The sequence below is a fragment of the Tamandua tetradactyla genome, chromosome 9 (assembly GCF_023851605.1).
Source record: "Tamandua tetradactyla isolate mTamTet1 chromosome 9, mTamTet1.pri, whole genome shotgun sequence".
Lineage (NCBI taxonomy): Eukaryota > Metazoa > Chordata > Mammalia > Pilosa > Myrmecophagidae > Tamandua > Tamandua tetradactyla.
The window spans coordinates 99,699,517-99,721,129 of record NC_135335.1 but is presented as its reverse complement, the minus strand read 5'-3'; the positions used below and the strand labels follow the sequence as shown (position 1 = coordinate 99,721,129).

The window sequence follows — 21,613 nt, the reverse complement described above, 5'->3', positions numbered from 1 at the left end:
TTAGCAATCAGCAGTATTATAAGTTTGCTGAAACAGAGAGCTTCCCAAAACTAACCAATCAAAAAAATTTGTAAAGTACTGCTGAAACCCAAAAAGGGGCTAAACCCTAACAAACAACTCCCATACCCCAAAAAGGGGAAGAAGGTGAACTATATGTATGCACTTGGATTAAAAATAGCATGGAAAAAAATCCTTTGAGATGAATTGTCATAAAAAAAAGAGCAAAATTTTAATCTGAGATTTTTTTCACTTTTAAACAAAACTAAATTTTTTCAAACTAAAAAACTTTAATTGAAAACTATTACTTTTTTCTTTGTTTTATATATATGGTATATTATGCAATAAAGTTTTTTTAATTTTATTTAAATTGTTTCTTATAGAGTTATATTCTGACATGAAACCAGTACTTTTCTACTGACTTAAAATAACAGCTCATTTTTGAAAATCACCTAAAGATGATGTTGTAATTTTAAAATATTTTTGGTTATGTTAGTGAATACACAGGCAATAAAATACTCTTCGAAGAGAACAGCTAAAGACCTGGCAAGGTTTATTATTATCAACTACAAAATAGTGTATCTAGAGTTGGCGTTCTCATTGCTAAGCTCAGCAACCCAGCAGCCTGCTATGACTGGAACAGCAGTATTTTAGGACATCTCAGATATATTGTAACGATGCCTGAAAGTAACGCGAACAATATCAATAAGTAATAGGTTCAACTTCTGGAAGAAATATGTATTATTATTGATGAAAATGACCATAAAACTGGATCCAAGACTAAAAGAACGGTCACCTAAATGAAAACACTGACTGTATTAGTTAGGGTCCTTTAGAGAAACAGAATTAACAGGGAACACTCGTAAATATAAAATTTATAAAATGTCTCACATGACCGCAGGAACGCAGAGTCCAAAATCCGCAGGGCAGGCTGTGAAGCCGACAATTCTGATGGAGGGTCTGAACAGATCCCACAGGAAAGACTCGCCAGTCAGAACAGGAAGAGCCTGTCTCTTCTGAACCCTCCTTAAAAGGCTTCCAGTGATCAGATTAAGCACTACTCATTGCAGAAGACATTTCCCTTTGGCTGATTACAAATGGAATCAGCTGTGGATGTAGCTGACACGATCATGATTTAATTCTATGAAATGTCCTAATCGCAACAGACAGGCCAGCAGTTGCCCAACCAGACAAACAGGTACCACCACTTCACCAAGCTGACACATGAACCTGACCATGACACAAAGGATTATTGCATCAAGATTTTAGTATCTTCTTACTCAACAACAAAAGTAAGCTCCTACTATAACAGAGATCAGATGCTAGAATTACCTTTCCAGGTTGTTTTATAAATACTTATTGCAGCCATCCATTAAGTAATCCAGGAGAACTTGGAAGAAAATGATGCAACTGGAGTAAGACAAATAGCACAGAGGCATTTAAAAACTGAAATAAGAATTTCCATGGTAGAGATTCCTCCAGAAGAAATTACGTAACACGAATTCACTATAGTGCTCAGTCTAACGGTATTTGGGGTGAACATGAAACTGATTATGTTTTGTTTATAAGGAAGAAATGAGATTAGAAGCTATTGTTGCATCAGAGAACTAGAAGAACTTCTGACAAAAGCAGCCAATAGTGAAATTAAGATAATTCTATGGTTTAAAATTATTGCAGAGACTTTTCTCTTTAAATGGTGGGAAAATTTAAATTATTTGAATCACTTTGTTGAATATGGGATAATATATAGAATGTGAACACAGAGATGAGTAATTAGTAAAGTACTGAGATTTTCTATATAGTAAACTTAGAATGCCTTATTTTTAAAAAATGGCTATTAGGAAGACATACACTCATGCTTTTACAACTAGAATTTAGGTAGAAAAGATTACAAATTCTTAATTTTATATCATACATGCCATATACGCACTGTTGTTTGTAAAAGAAGACATTTATGAGATACTGCAAAATTAATTTAATGTATTAAAAAACATGCTCATGACAAATGTAAACAAATTAGTGAAGCTCTTCATTTTCGATACTGGTGTGATAAACATTTTCAGAACACTTGTAGAACACTTTGCTATTTGCCAAATGCTTTATATAGCAGTGACTTCTTTTATTACATCATGGTCCAGAAAAATGTGCAAAGAAGCTATTTGCTTGGGTACCTCAAAACAGTGTAATTAAATTTCAGTTTTAACAGATGAAACTAGTAGATTTAAGGGAAATTAAATGGTATATACCCTAATCTCTATCATTCTAAATTGATTTTGCAGTTTAATCATTCTGGAATATCATTTGGTATTTAAATTAATCATTGCTTTTGGTAATAAGCAGACATTTATAATGACTAGGTTAAATCTTTTAATACTCTTGTCAATTAGCAAAGTTTATTCTTTCCGAATCACAGTGAACAGAGGGGCTATACATAAATTAGGAATCGGGTCATACTGTACAACAAGGTTTCTTAACCCTGGCACTGTTGACATCTGGGGCCAGATAATTCTTCGTTTTGGGGCTGTCCTGTGCATTGTAGGATGCTCAGCAGCATTCCTGGCCTCTACCCATTACATGCCCGATTTGTGACAACCAAAATGATATCAGATATTGCCAGATGTCCCATAGGGGTCAAAGTCACCCCCAGTCGAGAACCTCTGCTCTACAAAGTCAGGCCATAATTGCAGGAGATAAACAAAGCAGAAAAAAAGCTAATGTTCACATTAAATAGATTCAGATTATGGAATATTTATATATTAATATTTAAAAGTATACCTCAACTAGGCAGTTTTGCAGGTTTTTAGACTCCTACCATAGACATCTTAGATTTGAAATCTTAAGACATCTTTATAAATGCTATATAATAATGAAAAAAGTTGTTTCTTACAAAGCTAAATGGTACATACATTCATTAGAAAAATTATTTTTTTTAACCCTCTGCAATTTCAGGCAAGACTGTTATAAGTAGCATTTATTTTATTGATAAGTAAAAGCAATAAAACGTTCCACTTTTTAAAAAAAATAGCGTATGTATGTTCAATAAACCCACTTGAACCCTGTCTACCATATATACCTAAGAGTGTATACCAGTTTCTAATCTCTAGTCTCAATTTATCACCTACTGAAACATCTACTATATACTACACACAATGCTAGACACAGTAGCTGACATTAATGGTTGTCTGGCTTATTAGGGGAAGGCAGATTTATTAACAATAATTTCAGTGTCATTGGTTTGAATGCTAAGAGTAATTGCTATGATAAAGGTTTATACAAATTAAACATGGTGCTTTTCAATGCACTGGGGAACATCTGTGTGGGGAGAGTAGGAGAAAGACAGGTAAAAATTCCTTAAGAATGTTGCCTATGCTATCCTTTTGTTTTCCCTGAGCATCTACTTAATGCCTCAGAGTTAAGAGGGGAATTTCAAAAGATTTAGCATACTACTTAGATTGAGTCACACATTCAGTGCATATTATATGTGGTACATATAGCCTTAGCAAACAGGTTCATAATTTATTTTTCAACGGAGGTATACTGCCACATAAGCAGCAATTTAGATTCTAGTTGCAAAGTCAGGAATTTTTTATTTTCCCAAATGTATTTCCACCAATGTATCTTATTTTGTCTCTTCCCAACTCCGTTCCAGTAAGTTGTACAAATGGTGAAATGTTTGTACTCCTACCATAGATCTCTTAGATTTGCGATCTACAATAGCAATATCTACAATATTATGAAATGTCTTTAAACCCTAATAGTTTACATTTTTAGTTGCTTTTTATTTCTAAAAAGAATTTAGCAAATTTAATCAAATAAAATAATGTGTTTTCCTTTATGTGTACTATAACAACAGAACATGCAACCTCAATCTCAAAATTCAGCATTTATTCTGCATAATAGGCAATCTGCCTATAGATTCTAAAATCTATAGCATAACAGCTACACAGCTATTTACTACAGAAGATGAAAGTACTATTGCCAATTATTTAAATTTGCAATCTCTCCAATTTTTTTTTTATAGAAAACTCTGGTGACCTAGTTAAACCCTATGACCCAAATAGCTATCTTTCTGACATAATTCCACTTACATATTTTAATAAATACTACCTTAAGATACAATCTGCAATGCTATCTATTGTTTAATAGGATAGAAGCAAGCAAGAAGCATCATAAAGCCATGTGATTAATTTTTCAGTAATCTGTGACATCATTGTCCATAATTGTTGTATTTAAAACCCAAGCAGCATTTCAGAAAAAAAAACTAAAATGCAATGCTGCATTCAGAGACGCTGCTATGCAATACTCTTTTTTTATTTCTATATTATTCCATAATCAAATAAGCCCACAGGTCTTTACCAAGTAAATATTATGTGCTAAGCATTATGTTATGTTCTGAAAATACAAAAGTAAAGAAGAAACAGTCTCAAAGTACTTAAGTCTAGAGAAAAATACAGACAAGTCAATAGACAATTACAGTTTCTAAAAAAAACATAAGAACAGGGGCCTCTAAGACCACACAGGATTAGTACTTAACATAGGCTTCTCAAGCAGGGCTTCTCAGAGAACGTGATGTCTAAATTTCCACCTAAAGGATGAATAGGACTTAACTAGGAGGCAAAGAGTACTGAGGAAAGGGGGTTAGGGGAGTGGACACAGAGCAGAAAGCAGAAGAAACAGTCTAGGCAAACAGAACCTTAATTACAGAGGAAAGAAACAACGTTAACCAACAGCATGTAGTTCAGAATCACTAATATATAGAGTATGGCTGGAGGCTGGGCTAGGAGGGGGATTGATGAAAGGATGAGTGCCAAGGAATAAACAGAAATGCTAGCATGGGATATGAAGGACTCTCTGGCATGCTGAGAAATTTGGACTTTTATCATGTAGGCAAAGACAACAAATTAAAACCGATGACAAGGAAACTAGCTAGGAGGCAGGATGATGGTAGCTACAGTTGTAATAAGGATGAAAATGAATTTGAGACTTAGGAAAATGAATATTAGGATTTAACAACTAACTGATATGAGTTTTAACAGAGGGAGGAGACAAGAATGGCATATAGGTTTCTGGCTTAGATATCTAACTGGGTATTGGTGACAGCAACTAACAGGGAAAACAGGAGTGGAGTCGTAGAGATGATGATCAACAAACTGTTCTGGATATGCTGAACATGAGATGCCTGTGGAAAATGCAAATGGTGATGTTCTGGTATACCTATAAGCACCTAGAGTTCAAGAAAAAGATGCAGAGTTACATCTTACATGGGAGAGCAGGTTGTAAAGTCAGTGTGTTAGGCAAAAATTACAAATAGGAAATTTTAACTTTCGAAATTCTGTAGGAAGACCTCTCCAATGGAGACCCATATATCAGTTCTTAATAAGCCATTCTCCAGCACTGGAACAAAGTGCTGCTTCTTTTTAAATGATCACTAAATAGACTGAGAGAAATAACTTGCACTCAAAACTTTTTAAAAAACATCTTTTTAAAATTGCCAGGCATATGTGTTCAATTTACTTGAGTGAAAAGTGTATATAATGCATATAAACTGTATACATTTGGACTTTAATGTAAACAGATGATAACTTAAGTTATAGCAAATAATAAGATACAGGGGAATTTCTGCATTAATTACCCACTGCTGCTCCACAAGTTTAAAGCTTTAAAACAACACAATTTTTTTTTTTTTTACAGTTCTGGCAGTCAAAAGTCTGAAATTAGCCTTACAGGCCTAGTAGTAAGTGTAGGACAGAGCTGGGTCCTTCTGGAAAATTCAGTGGAGAATCCATTCCTATCTCTTCCAGCTTCCAAAACTTGCCTGTATTCCCTAGTTTGTGGTCACATCATTCCAATCTCTGATCCCTTTATCACAATATCTTCCCCTCTTATTCCCCTATATTCACTCATAAGGACCATCGTGATTACATCTGGCCCACCAGGATAATCTCCCCATCTGAAAATCCTTAATTTAATTACATCCACAAAGTTCCTTTACCATATAAGGTAAAAATCCACAAGTTCTAGGGATTAGTATATAGACATATTGGGGAGGCAAAGGGTATCATTCAGCCTACCACAGAGTATGCAGTAAATAAAGGTATTGATAATGTTCTAGCTCTTAAATTGAATAGTGGGTTCACAGAAATTCATTTTGTTATTATGTTTCCTAACATATGCTATATATATTTGAATGTATATCAACTATTACATAATTGTAAACATTTCCAAAAGAGTAAAAAAACTAAATTAAACTTAGGAAATACTGACAGTTCAAGGAATGGGCAAAACATGATGAGCTTTCAAAGGTAACTCAGAAGGAGGAAAGTCAAAACAGATGTCAAAGGAAGACTCCAAAATGAGAAAGTCATCTTTACGAATTGCAAAAGTCAGATATGATAAAGACTGAGAAGAAGCCATTCAATTTATCAACAGGGTCACTGTTAATCATGATGAAAGCTTACTTCAGTGAAATGGTGGATACAAAAGACAGATTACATTGAGCTCTCCACAATCTGGCAAAAGCCAGGTACAAAGAAATTCTTCCATATACTTACAAATAAACTACAGTAAGTAAATAAGACAAAATCCAGGATGTTCTAGTAATCCAGAAAGAGGAACTATGATCTAGGCAAGATTTACAAAAAAAAAAAAAGCAAAAAAGACAGGGAAGGAAGAACAGAAATGAGAAAGAAAAGAAAAAAGGCCACAGAAGAAAGAATAAGGATAATGATACTGACGATAATGATGATCTTATACTATGACTATACTTACTACGACACTTAGACTATGCCAGGCACTGGGCTGAGCATGTCATATACTTAATAAAACAGAGATTATTATGTCCATCTGATAACAGAAAACAGGTACAAAGAAGGCACAAAGCTAGGAAGTATCAGAGCTGGGACTCAAATGTAGGTAGATATGACTTCAAAGCTTGTGCTCGTAACAATTACCTTAGACAGATGTAATGGATCCAATGAAGTAGGTTAAGTAGAAGGCTAAGAATGTGGCCTAGCAGCATGGCTAATAATGTGAAATTAATAGAAAATCTCTGCAAAAGAGTTTTTTCCAAAGTTGAAATCAAGGGCATTAGTAAAAGCGTTTTTATTTTATTTTTATTTTATTTTAAAGATAGTTGGCCACATCAACAATTTGAAATCATAAATCAAATACAGGATACCCATATACTATCGCATTATTAACAGCTGGCATTGGTGTGGTATATTGTTGCAAATTATGAAAGCAAATTTTTATAACTGAAGCATTACATTAATACAGCCCATTGTTAAACTTAGGTTTCAATGTGTTGTGCAGTTCCATGGATTTTTTAAAAATTTTTATTCTATAGCATACATACAACCTAAAATTTCCCCTTCTAACCACATTCAAATATACATACCAGTGCTTCACAAACATTCACAATGTTGTGCTACCAGCACCACCATTCATTACTAAAACTTTAAGATTAATCCAAAGGGAAACTCTGGACAACTTAAGCATTAACTCTCCATACCTATCCCCAACCCATCCCCTGGTAACCTATATTCAAGAGTTTGACTTTATGAGTTTGCTTTTTCTAATTAGTTCATATCAGTGAGATTCTACAGTGTTTACCTTTTATGTATGGCTTATTTCACTCAACACGATGTCTTCCAGGTTCAGCCATGTTGTCAAATATCAGAACTTCATTCCTTTTTCTGTCTGAATAATATTCCACCCATTGTCTATATGCTGCATTTTGTTTAAACACTCATCAGCTGGTGGACACTTGGGTTACTTCAATCTTTTGGCAAATTGTAAATAATGCTGCTAAGAACACAAGTATGCAAATATCTGTTCAAATTTGGAAGATACCTGCTTCCAAATCTTGTGGGTATATACCTGGAAGTCAGATTTCCAGGTGATATGGTAATTCAGTATTTAACTTTGAACTGCCAAACTGTGTTTCACATTGGCTGGACCATTTTACATTCTCACCAACAATAGATTTGTTTTCCTATTTTCCCACGTCCTCTCTAAAACTTGTACTCTTCATTTTCTAATAGTCATTTTAGTTGGTGAGAAATGCTATCTCATGTGGTTTTCATTTGCATTTCACTAATACCTAATAATATTGAGAATTTTCATGAGCTCTCTGGCCATTTGTATCTTCTTTGGAGAGACATCTGTTCAAGTCTTTGCTCCATTTTTTAATTGGGTTGTTTGCCTTTCTGCTGTTGAATTATAGTAGTTCTTTATATATTCTGGGTATTAGACCCTTATCAGAGATGTGGTTTCCAAATATTTTCTCTCATTGTGTAAGCAGTCATTTTTGCTTTCATGATAAAGTTCTTTGATGTACAAAACTTTTTAATTTTGATGAGGTCCCATTTACCTATTTTTTCTTCTGTTGCTTATTCTTTGGGTATAAAGTTTAAAAAACGATTGCCTAATACAAGGTCCTGAAGATGCTTCCCTACATTTTCTTCTAGGAGTCTCACAGAAGAAAGAAACATATTATTTAGGCCTCTGACCCATTTTTAGTTGACTTTTATATAAGGTGGAGAGGTAGGGAGTTCACCTTCATTCTTTTGCAAATGGAGATAGTTTTCCCAAGATTGCATGTTGAAGAGACTCTCCTTGTTCTTTAACTTTTGACCATAGGCCCAACTTTCATTAAACTTCATTTGGAGGGCTGATATATGCCACATGGGGAAAAAACAATCTGAAGTAGTAGCTGTCGCCCACATTAAGATATGGACAAGTTAGATAAAGAAAGGCTGGTAAACTAAGACTAGCTGGCTGTACCTTTGGCCTTCCCATTGTTTTGATAATATAAACCAATTTCCTCTTCTTGCCTAAACCATTAAACTAAGTTTCTGGATTTCTGTCACTTGCAACTGAGAAGGGACCAACACAAGAGTTAATATAAACAAAGTCCTGAATACATACTACTGCTCTCTATGGAAGGGCTAGAAAACATGGGATCCAAGAAGCCTCTAGAATAATTACTCTGATGTCATAGCCCCAAAACTTTCATCAGTTAATCAAAACAGATCTCTCACTCCCATACCCTCAAAAAAACATTTTGCTGATGGACTTTACCAATGATTCTAAATATATTCTCTGCTTCCACACAATTTACATAGGCTACAAACTGCCATCTTTTATTAGATGCCATGATTTTCAACCAAGCACCAACCCCTTTCTCTGTTCCATTTCCAAGATCCTGGAACATTAATTCCTCCCTCAGTTGAGAATCAGTGATTAATAGTTTGATTATATGAAAAATTTTTGGAATCATTTTAGATCCTTTACATCTATTCAGACGTGTTCAAATGCAATAAATAATAGAATTAAGCTTTTTAAAAAATCTATTCTAAGATGGCCTGTCCCAGGGTAAGATAGAGTAAGCACATTCCACCCTTTCATTTCCACTGAATGCAACTATAAAATCTGGACAGCTATGTGAAGTGGGTTTACCACATTGTTTTTCCTCTAGTATCCCCTGCCTGAACATAAGGCAGATGGAAACCAGGAAGTAAGTACTGTGATATGCAGAAATAGCTCTAGGAGAAATACTTTGCCCCCAAGGTGTTGAAAAGGGAAGTAACTCTTGGAAAGAGTATTGAAATTGTCCATTTTTTCCCTCATTTCTCTGTTTTCTCAGGTAGGATGAACAAAACCTTGGTAATCCCATGGTCACATGACAGTAGTAACAATGGAAATATGCAAGAGGCAAAACCCTGAGGGAGGTAAATCTTCCTCTCCTTTCACTAGAGGCGTATTTATAAGAAGGTAGGCAATGCCAGTGTTCTATTTTTCCCTATCTCTTTCTGACTTGTCTCCTGTTCCCTTGGCCCTGTAAAATAGTATCTGTGCTACAAAGTCACAAGTTTTAGACGGAAAAATGAAAAACACAGTCCCATGGACTGAGTTCTCTGAACATAATGGAATTAAATTAAAAATCAATAATGGAAAAAGGAAAGTGTCAAAATACTTGGAAAGGAAACTAAACATCTCTAAATAGTTCATAGGTAAAGAGGAAATCTCAAGGGAAATAAAATATTTTGAATAGATTGAAAAGAAAACATATCAAAATTTGTGGGATGAAACTAAAGAAAACAGAAAGGAAAGAAACACTTCCCATTTCATTTTTTGAGTCCAATATCTCTGATACCAAATCTAAACAAAAAAAGAAAACTACAGACCACTATTCCTAATACACATAGATGGGAAAATGCTCAATGAAATATTAGCAAATCAAATCTAGCAATTTTTAAAAAGAATTAAACAACACAACCAAATAGAGTTTATCCTGAGAATGCAAGATTGGTTCAATATTTGAAAATGAATCAATGTAATCCACTACATTAACAGTTTAGAGAAGAAAAACCAAGTGATTTTTCAATTGCTGCAAAAAAGAGATCAGAAAAAAATACATCTATTCACAACAAAAACTCTTAGCAAAGTAGTAATAGAAGAGAATTTCCTCAACCTGATAAGGGACACCTACCTGAAAAGCCAATAGCCAACATCATACTCAGTGGCAAAAGACTGAAGGTTTTCTTTCTAAGACTGATAAACGGCAAGAATGCATACTCTCACCACTCTTACTTAATATCCTTCAGGAAAAGGATGGGAAAAAAACAATTGTTCCTTTTTGCAGACTACATGATTGTCTACTTAGAAAATCCCAAAGAATCTACAAAAAAAACCTTCTAGAACAAATGAATATAGCAAAATTTCAGGATACAAAGTCAACCCACTAAAACCAATAGTATTTATAAATCATATCCACAATTAGAAACTGAAATTAAAAAAAAAAATGCACAAAAACAATGATTTTTACCATATTCCCCCAAACTGAGATACTTAGGTATAAAACTATTAAAACATATAAGGAATCTGTACATTCAAAACAAAACACCAGTGAAAGAAATAAATCAATAAATAGATATACACGTTAACCAAAAAAAAAAAAATTAACCTTGATTTAACCCTCATACTTTATACAAAAATTCCTCAAAATGGATCACTGATCTAATGTAAGACATGTACTTCTCATATGACCCAGGTATTTCCCATCACATATCTATCCTAGAGAACCGAAATAATGGTCACACAAAATCCTGCTCAAAAATATTTATAGCAGCTCTATGTACAGTTGCCCCAAACTAGAAATAACCCAAATGTCCTTCAATGGGTAAATGGACAAACTGTAGTATAAAGATAGAACGGAATACATGCAGCAACAAAGAGGAACAAACTATTGGTACATGCAGCAACTTGGATGAATATAAAAAAATTGTGCTGAGTGAAAGTTAATATCAAAAGCTTTATACTATATGATTCCATTGATATCACTGTCTCAAAATGACAAAATTATAATGATGACGAACAGATAACGTCTCCAGGGACTACAGGGGCAGGAGAGGGTTAACATGATGCCAGGGATTACAGGGGTAGAGGAGGGATATCATGACGAAGGAGTCTCTTGAGGTGATGGAGCTGTTCTGTACCCTGATTATGGTGCTAGTTACATGAATCTATACACGTGCTAAAATTCTAAGAACTGTACATGAAAAGGAAAAAAAGTGTATTTTTCTGTATGATATTTTTAAGATAAATTTAAAAGAAAAAATCCAACTTAGAGTCAAAAGTGTTTTCTCTAGTTTAGCTTACCAAGCCATCAATACTGTTCATCTTATTTAATTAAATATATATAGTTCAAAGAAAAATAAAGATAGAATGGAATATATAGTTCAAAGAAAGATACTGATAGAATGGGATACATCCTAGGGAATATCAGGAGGTTACAAAGCATCAGGTATCTGGTCATTAATAAGGAGTAAACAAACTGGAGATGCTAAACTTAAAGCAGGATTTGGCAGGAGAATGAGTGATGACAAATGTTTTCAATTATCTGAAGGGCTGACATGCATCAGGAGTTAGACTTGCTCTATATAGCATTAAAGAGAAACATCATTTATCAATGAATCTTAAAGTATAGAATGTTTTCTAGGGCTACCAGAAAGTCATGATATCCTCCTCAACAGCTAGATTATAAAGAGGGAGGCCGTTTTAGAGATTCCTGCATTAAATCAAGTGTTAGACTTGATAATCCTACAGTTTTCTTCCAATTCAAACATTACATGAATCTATGAACTATAACTTAATCTGCCAAGGTAGAATGCATTGAACACCTACAAAGGTATCCCTTCGTGCCAAAATATCATTTTGTGCAAAATATCATTGCACAAATACTACAAAACACTTTCCAAATTTTTATAAAGGACATACTACAGCAAGCATTTAAATACAAAATCTTAACAACAGCTATATTATGAGATCTATTTTACATCTCTAAATCTCATTTATACTAAGGATGTTAATATTAATTTACTGAATTCAAATTTCTAATGTCTAAGTCTAATTTCCTTAGATGTAAAAGACAAAAAATAAATAAATACAAATTTCATGCAAATTTCTATAAGTATACTGAAGAAATCTCTTGAAAAAGAAGTGTTCTTTCCACACAAAGAGTGGTAGTCCTCAAAAGAGCCCAAACATCTGCATTCACTTTAAACCTCATCAAGACAGACTGACATTTTTAGGAGAAGCATATGGCTTACTGAACAGTCATCTAGAACAGCATCTTTTGTCTAGTAAGCCCTATTCAAGCACCATTTACTTATGTATGGAGTGGCTGAATAAAGGAAAGAACATATTTTTGAGTCCTAGAAACACAAAGAAATAAATTCTTCATCTAACTTTCTTTAAGATATAGCAAAACATATTAGAAAAGCAGTCAGATCTTTCCTCTAAGAGACAGTGCTCTCAATATCTGAAACAATTCTAAGAAATCACTGAAACAAAAGAACTCTAGAGAAGCATGAAACTTTCTTAGAGAACTATAACCAGCCAAAGACCACCTCCCTAAAAAAGCCATTTCCATTTTAAAGGATAAAACACTTACTTCTTAAAACTTTGAAGGGCAGAGTTCAACAGCTGCACTATATTAAACCTGAGCCCTTCCAAAAGGAAGAACAAGAGTCTCCAGAGAGGGAGTAACATGGCCTGCTTTCTCCAAAATTACCAAAATGCCTGTTCTGCCTCTAAGGAAAGTTTCTCCAAAAAAGGGGGGGGGGAAGAAAAGCCTCTACACAATGCATAGGGGAAAAGCATAAAACTTAAAACAATTTAGATTAAGGAAATATGCAAAAACAGAAGCAGTTTGTTGTTGTTGTTGATTGGTTGGAAATCTTCTCCACCAAGGAAAAATTGTTTTCAAAATATAGCATGGAAACTATTTTTTCAAAAAGGCAGTTTTGTGCCCTGGCTTTCCATCAGAATCACCATAAAACTAAATCTCAACCCAATGTTACTGAACATTGGTGGAGGCCAAGGCATCTGAATTTTTTAATGGCTACGAAAGGTGATATTGAGGCACAGCAAGGGTTTATAAAAAAAACACTGAACCAGACAATAATTCCATAAAGGAAAATTTAACTATAGTAGGAGTCCAGCAAGAAGAAAAGGTCACATTCAAGTAACTAAGTAGTTCTTATTCAAGCAACTAACTAGTTCTAAAGAATCTAAGGTTGTATTTATCTATCAAACTACTAAATGACAGACAATAGTACAGGACTTGGAACAGGAATTCTGAATTGCTCTACTGTCACTACTTAAAGGACAAAAGACTTAGAACAGTTTGTTAAAATAATCAAATATTTATATGAAAAGGATTATGATGAATGAGGCCACTGAATGGCTCAGGTACAATCAGAATCAGGTTCCATTAGGGACTTCTGACCCTGCAAATCAAAACAGAAAATTATAAGAGTTCATGTACTAAATGTAATTATCTACGGATCTTAAAAGAGCTCAAGGCTTCAATAACAACAAAGTAAACTGTGGCCATCTTCAGACCTTCATTAAGGCCTACTTTATTTTACATTCCAACAGGTTTAATTGCTTGATATTCAAGCCTATGATAAATTAAAAGTGGTGGTGAAACTGCTAAGGGAAGCAGACCAGTCAAGAAAGACAGAAAAACACTCAAGGCAGACTTAAGAACTCAGAAATCATAGCAGTCACTGATAGTTTTTAAAGGTAGCAGAATACACTGATTTTTCTAATGATCAATGGAGAAGAAAAATATGTTCAGTATACCCTATTGAATATATATATTACATGTATTTTGTTTAAGAGGGTAAGAAAGTGTAAGTCACCTATAGGAAACCTCACCAAAATTTGGAGAAAAAAAAAATCCTCAGCTGCAAAAATACCATAGAACTAATACCACATTTGGAAACCCTCACTGTACAAAAGGTACAGTGCAGTGAAAGTAAATATAAGCGCATCAATAATATAAGCGCATCTGAAATAAAGAACACACCTTTAAAAAAGAATGTAAGAAAACACTGAGGTTTTATTATGATTTATTATCAGACATAATAAATAGTGCAAACGTCAATGTTTTAGACAGCTAAATCAGATTATCTCCTAGCAATATAAACTTGAAGAAATTAGCATCTGAACCTCAATTTCCTCATCTAAAAAATGAGACCACTTGAGTTCATAAAATTCCTGTGAAAAATACATGAGATAATTTCGGTAAACTCCTTGGCACAGTGGTCGATACACAATACGTGAGAAATAAATGTTAGCTCCTATTATTAATTTTTCCTCAGAAAAAAGCAGCCATAAAAAACAACCCTCAGCTTTTAGCAAACCATATGGTATGTTAGTTTTGAAGCTCTCCTATTTGAAATTGTCTTATTCTGTACTTATCCTACTCAAAATCGGAGACCTCTTCTAGCATATGAAACCAAGCTGCTCTATCTTTCTCCATTAAGGCTATGTAGTATTAACTTTTAAAAAGATCAAGAGCACAGCTTGCAGAAAACAAGTCTAATAATCACAGTTAGTTGCTCTTATTCCAACCTCTTATGGCCCATGACTACCTTTTCCAAAAAAGATTCATTTTCACCTTTCTTTTTTTAACCTGTATATAAAGGAGGAGTCAGGACACTTGTGGAGAGATATGTGGGTACAATTAGAACTATTTACATAGCAATTTCAATCCAGAAGTTAACAGTATTCTAGGTGACTATCCTAAACTCAGTTACAAATAATTAGGAAAAATTATGATTTGTAGATATTTTATATTCAAATTTATGCAGATTAGTGCCGACCTGTCTTTTACTGATGAGGCTATTAAAAAAAAATTATGCTTATGAAAAAATGTTTATTTGGTACAAAATTTATATTTTGACTATTGCATTTCCTAATATAGCTTATGTGGACGGCTTAATCAAACACTATAGTATTTGTAATGTTGCGTAGGGCATGACATTTTGTAGGTTTGTCCAGAGTGATGCCCAGATAAATCCCAGAGTTATTTGAACAACGAATAGGGGAATAGTTGGGAAAATGGTGAGAAAGGGGGAAAATTCAACTTTCCCAACTGGAGAATTCCTGATATTCTCACAAGCAGTGGGGACAGCTAAAGCAATAGGCCAAGCCTCCAATCTTGGATTTTTCATATGAAACTTGATCCTCCAAAGGATAGGCTAAGCCTACTTAAAATCAGGCCTAAGAATCACCCCCAGAGAAGCTCTTCTGTTGCTCAGATGTGGCCTCTCTCTCTCTCTGCCAACACAGCAAGCAAACTCACTGCCCTCTCCCTCTCTACGTGGGACATGATTCCCAGGGGTGCAGACCTTCCTGACAACGTGGGACAGAAATCCTAGAATGAGCTGGAACTCAGCATCAAGGGATTGAGAAAACCTTCTTGACCAAAAAGGGGAAGAGTGAAATGAGACAAGATAAACTGTCAGTGGCTGAGAGATTCCAAACAGAGTCTAGAGGTTATCCTGGAGGTTACTCTTATGCATTAAACAGATACCACCTGTTCAGTTAAGGTATAATGGAGAGGCTGAAGGGAACTCCCTGAAAATGTGGAGCTGTGCTCCCGTGGCCATGTTTCTTGAAGATAATTGTATGATGATATGGCTGTTGCAGTATGACTGTGTGGTTGTGAGAGCCTTGTGTCTGATGCTCCTTTTGTTTACCTTATCGATGGACAAGTAAAACACATGGATTACAAATAAATAAATAATAGGGGGGACAAATGTTAAAATAAATTTAGTAGATTGAAATGCTGGATATTGGTGAAGGGGAGGGGTAAGGGGTATGGTATGTATGAATGTTTTTGTTTTCTTTCTATTGCTTTTTCTGAATTGATGCAGATGTTCTAAGAAATGATCGTGACAATGAATATACCAAAAAAAACTCCTGAATTGCACACTTGAAGGTGGTTAAAATGGGATATTTTGTGTCATATACTTTTTACAACAATAAAGTTTTTTTTAATGAGGTAAAAAAAAATAATAATGCCTATGGCTTCCTGCTTTTCCTCATAACTACAGTAAATCTGTATTTACTCATTTATACAAGCATTTACCTGCTACACACAAGCCATACACTAGGTGCCATGAAGTATACAAAAATGAAAATAAATTTGTTATTTTCCAAAAGCTTGTGACCTCATTACTGATATATCAGTTCATGTGCTAAAGCCTGCTCATATGCAAATGCGCACATGTGAATTTAAAAAAAAGAGCCAGTATAGGTGGTTAACCTGAGATAATCAACAATCCAAACATCTTTGTGGCTTAACAACAAAGGTTTATTTCTCATTCACTTAACATAACCAATAAGGTTCAGCTTGTGCTTTGCTCCATGTTGTCTTCACTCAAGGATCCAGGCTGAAAGGGCAGCCCCAACCTGGGATATGCCCATCTCTAGAGCAGAAAGAAAACAGCAAAAACATGAGATAGCTCTTAAAGCCTCAGTTGGCTGTGGCCTATCATTTCCACTCGCATTTCAATGGCCAAAGCAAGTCATTTGACCACTAAGGTCAGAATACATAATCCTGTCATAGAAAATGGTAGTGTTTTTAAACAATACAGTCTACCACAATACCCATAGTCAGGATTAAAGAAAAGAGTATTATTCAAGGTATTCAAATCAGTAACAAAAACAGCTGGCATCTATTTAGAGAAGGCTCTTTACATGCCAGGTACTATTCTAATAGTTTATGTGTTAAAATATTTAATTCTCCTAGGAAGAATTCAGTCAAGATGTCTACAATGGATGAAAACTGACCAATCACTTATGGATATTTTGTAATAAGGAAAATAAGCAAAACAATGGAACCTATTAAAAGACACTTTAGAAGTATTTCAAACTCTCAAAACTTGGCTTTGACATGTTAGAAAGACAGAAAAAGTAGCTTTCCATTGGGCAGGAATCTATTTATTTATGCTGCTTATTTGAAGCAGAGGCCAACCTACTGATCTTAAATGTCCTAAATGTTTCTCAAATTTGGGCTGCGCTAGCTGCCTAGCAAGGTGTAATATACGCAGAAATCTTGTCAACCATAGGACCTCTCATTCAATTGGAGGTCCCTATAGATTCATAATTTCACACAGGCTTAACTAATGCTGAAAAAAGGAAATAAAGCAACAAAATATTGCCAGAGATTCAAGCACAAAATAGGCTTTACAGAGAGATCCCATAACCATTCCCACCAGTTATTAACACCCTCTGAGGATCTACCACCCTAGAGAGCTATGTTTGAGATAACCCCAAGACCCAGACCCAACTGAGAAGTAATAAAACAGATACGTACACACACAGACGAACAGTACACACACAGGTGAACAAAACCTGCATCAAATCTCCTGAGTCCCAAGTACTACTATTTTGAAATAGTGTATCATTTTATTAGTAAAAATTACCCTAGAAAATCCTTTAGGAAAGTAAGGATAAATGTAGACTATTTATGCCACCTCCCCCATTCAATCCAGAGAAATGAGAAGTACATGGAAACCGAGATCAATTGCGATGTGCCATGTCATACTCACTCTAGAGCACACACTCAGTAACTAGATCAACTGAATTACCAATGCCATTTAATAACCGTTTCTCTCCCATGTGTATATGCTGTTTGGTTTTTTGTTTTGCTTTTTGTATTTTACAGATATAGTTAAGTTGATATAAATTAATTAGCAGCTAATTGCTTCCCTTTTTCTGATAGTTCCTTTTCTTGAATATTTGTATTTTTTCCCTACTCCCTACCTTACCATGGGCCTTACTGATTCCACTCTCCCTCATTCTACTTCTTTTCAAATGATCTGAAATGTTTCATCATTAGCAAATACTTTCCTAAGCATTAGAATAAGATGAATTTTAGAAGTAGATGGCCCTCTTAATTAGTCCTCTTTTCATTCAATCTTTTCAGATCTTCATTACCCTCAAGCCATAATAGAAGTGTTTAAGATTATAAAGAAAGATTATGCAAAAGAAAAGGGCCATAGATTTCCCCCAAGGAGATGACTATCATAAGCTCTTAGGGTAAAAAGGTGGTTTAGAGAGTAAATAAATTTTGTGTTTAAATTTTATTTAAAATTCAGTTTCCTTTGCTTTTAAGTTTTTTAAAGTATTAAACAAAGATTATATGATCTTAAAAATCATTTTATTTTCAAATTTCTCATAACACACCTGCAAATAGAAACTCAAGTCAGGGTAAGTAGTGATAACTATCTAGCATAGTTTCCAAAATCTAATATCATTCTAACTTCAATAACTATAATTGCTGATAAAATGGCTATGTTTTAAGCTAAGATTCACAGCCATGTTTTGATTAACCATGTACCAGTGGATCTCTTCAAATTTGTTTTTGGCTCTAGGGAATGTACAATTAATCCCCATAATATGTTGGAGAAAAAGAACTAAACTGGGTCACATCTACTCTAGCTCTAAATAAACCAGTGGAGTAATTTACCTTAAAGAAACACTTCTCATTCTTCAAGATCCCCATATATAGAACAGCTGCCTACAAAATGATCATTTACCTTTCCCCAGTCTCAGCACCCTTATTTCTCAGTGACTCTTTATTAGGTATCTTTCTATTGTTTTCAAGCTATTTAATAAGCCACTGATCCTAGCAGGATAACTACTTGGAATACTCCCTTTGTCATGCAACACCCACTATCTAAAAGTCAACTCCAAAAATTCTTTATAATTTACCTGATTTTGACTCTCTGCATTACCTTTATATTTCTTTAATATACCACTAATCAGAATTTGATTAAACCCTGTTACATTTTTACTATACCCATTTCTCTCACTTACTTGACATCCCTCCATCCAGTCTTTCCATCACTGTTTGAAACACTTAAGTGTAGTAGTTATACCAAGAGGCTACCACACTAAGAATAAAACATACTACTTTACAGATAAAAATGCTAAAATGTATGTGCGTGTCTGTGTATGCTGTAGCATTAGTATTATAATAAAGTGGGGAAAATTGAGGTTACATGGAAATAGAGGATTAAGCAACGCAATTGAAAATTATCCCAAAAAAGCTTCAAGGCAAAAAACAAACTACAAAAATCTTTGATTTACCGTGAGGCTTTAATAAAAACGTGGATGGAAAACCTCCTAGCATTACCACCAGTATTTTAAAAATTACTTTCCAAAATTATTGGCAGTGATGTTTTCTACCTAGCATTGAACTGAAATCAACTTTTCCTCCCAAACTTAGTAAAACAACCTTTCTCTTCGAAACTTAATTCCACATAAAGCTGTGGAAGGAAGAGAGGGACGTAGACCTCCTATAAGGGCTCAAATGGCAGGAAAAGAGGTGGAAAATGCGGGGGGGAGGGATGTGAAAAGTGGGGAGAAAAACCAATGAGACACTTCCCGTTTCTGGGGAGAAGGGGTCTTGCTCGCAGCTTCTGAGACGACCCATCCCCCACAAACTAACTAACTCTCTCTCTCTCTCCCACTCTCTTCCTTTCTCTTTCTCTCTGCCACAGGCCAAAGGTTTCCGAGAAACACAGATCCTCCGCCCCCTCCTCACATTCACGCCCCCACTCGCCTGGCTTGCGGCCCCATAATCGCAATTAGTCCCAAATCCGCCAGTTCTCTCCCAAGACAGGGTCAGCAGGGGACGCTTCCCGGAGGTTCCGGAAACCAGTGAGAAAAGACCTCCACAATAGTGGCAGGACCCGAAAATCTTGAGGAAGAAGCCTGACAATCCTGTTACCTGGTTGAAACCCTGGAAACGGAAATGGCAGCTAGAGCTGCTGCCCTTCTCCCCCACATCGCTTGCTTCAGCGCCACTGACATTGAGACTGCCGCCATCTTGCTGCAGGCAAACGCCGGGATGGGAGGATGGGTCACCGCAAGGGACAAACTTCCTTCGTTCTCAAGCGTGTGCAAGTGCAACGTAACGGAGTGTGGGCTGGGTTTTTTTTTTTTTTTTTCTTTCTTTAATACCGGAGTTCAGAAAAGTCGTGAAAGATTTTTGGTGGATAGATGTAATAAGGAAAGTGGATGCAAGGAAAAAAATGCAGAAGTACATTAAGTGAAAACATTACGCCTTAAACTATAATCTTTGTCAGTTGTCAGTACTGGGTATTTACAATGAGAATGAAAAGACCAAAAGAAAATAAATGGAAATTTAAACACCTGCAACTTATAATTTTTTCAAAGGACTGAGAACATTTGGAGCTGAACTCACTGGGAAAGCCAGAGGGTTCCTTGGGTCCTTGAAAACTTGAAGTAGTACTTTTCCAAAGTGTTGCCAGATTCAGTCTGCAAACCCTCAGGACAGGACTGTATTCTGTTTGATGTCCTGTAGTTATAATCATATTTTCCAAACGAAAAATATGGACACATGGCCTGGCAAAGGATTATTTTTAATGTGTGGATTTTTTGAAAACTCAATGGAATAGAATATTTGATATTACTATTAAGATCAGTGAATGTATGATCATGATACATAGAGTACAGAAAATATTACTGAAACTCAGTGCATTTGAAACAAAAATTAGGCGCTGGGGCAAGTGTTGGAAACCTACTAGCATTGTGAGCTACTGATTTTAAGAACAATGAGTAACCGGATTATATAAAAAGCAGCATAAGGGGTTTTGTCTTTTAAAAGATGTTTCAAATAGAATAAGAATGCTCCTGCTTTTAAAATTAAGTCCACCAAAACATAACCTTTATTAAACAAAATCGAGGAATGGGGAATGTTTTGTATCTACATTATAGCCAATTAGAGGAACACTATACACGTAAAAGAGAAAGGGGGAAAAGAAAATTCAGGGTCAAAGGAAAGAGAGATACGTCCAGGGAGAGAGAAAATGCACAGAAGGATGAAGGAAGGTGAGGGAGAGATACCTCAAAGGGATTTTTTTTTAATCTTTTATTATGAATAATCATAGATTCACTGAAAGTTGCAAAAAGAGGCCTTTTGTATCCTGCACCCAGTTTTCCACAATAATTACATCCCACTTAACACTTGGTACAATGTTAAAAGCTGGGAGTTGACAAAAGTATAAAGTGTGTATAGTTCTGTGTCATTTTATGTGTCAATTGTGTGACCATCACTACAATGAAGACAAAATATTCAATTACCACAAAGGTGTCCCTCATACCACCTTTCTCTAGTTATACCCACCACCCTAAATCTGTTCTTCATATTCAAAACTTTGTCATTTCAATAATGGCATAAATAAATGGACTCATGGCGTATGTGCCCTTTTGAGATTGACCTCGT

The 21,613-nt window shown here is 35.0% G+C and overlaps 1 protein-coding gene and 1 pseudogene across 1 annotated transcript in view; one reads left to right on the top strand and one right to left on the bottom strand.

Moving 5' to 3' along the window:
• Positions 1-20,234, bottom strand: part of NDUFS4 (NADH:ubiquinone oxidoreductase subunit S4) — a 146,282-nt gene extending 126,048 nt beyond the window's left edge. The window contains exon 1 of the mRNA XM_077117131.1: positions 20,096-20,234. Within this exon, the coding sequence (XP_076973246.1) occupies positions 20,096-20,193 (98 nt within the window). The 5' untranslated portion in view covers positions 20,194-20,234. The remainder of the gene's footprint in view (positions 1-20,095) is intronic.
• Positions 648-1,754, top strand: LOC143647300 (isopentenyl-diphosphate Delta-isomerase 1-like; annotated as a pseudogene).
• Positions 20,235-21,613: the final 1,379 nt, after the last annotated feature.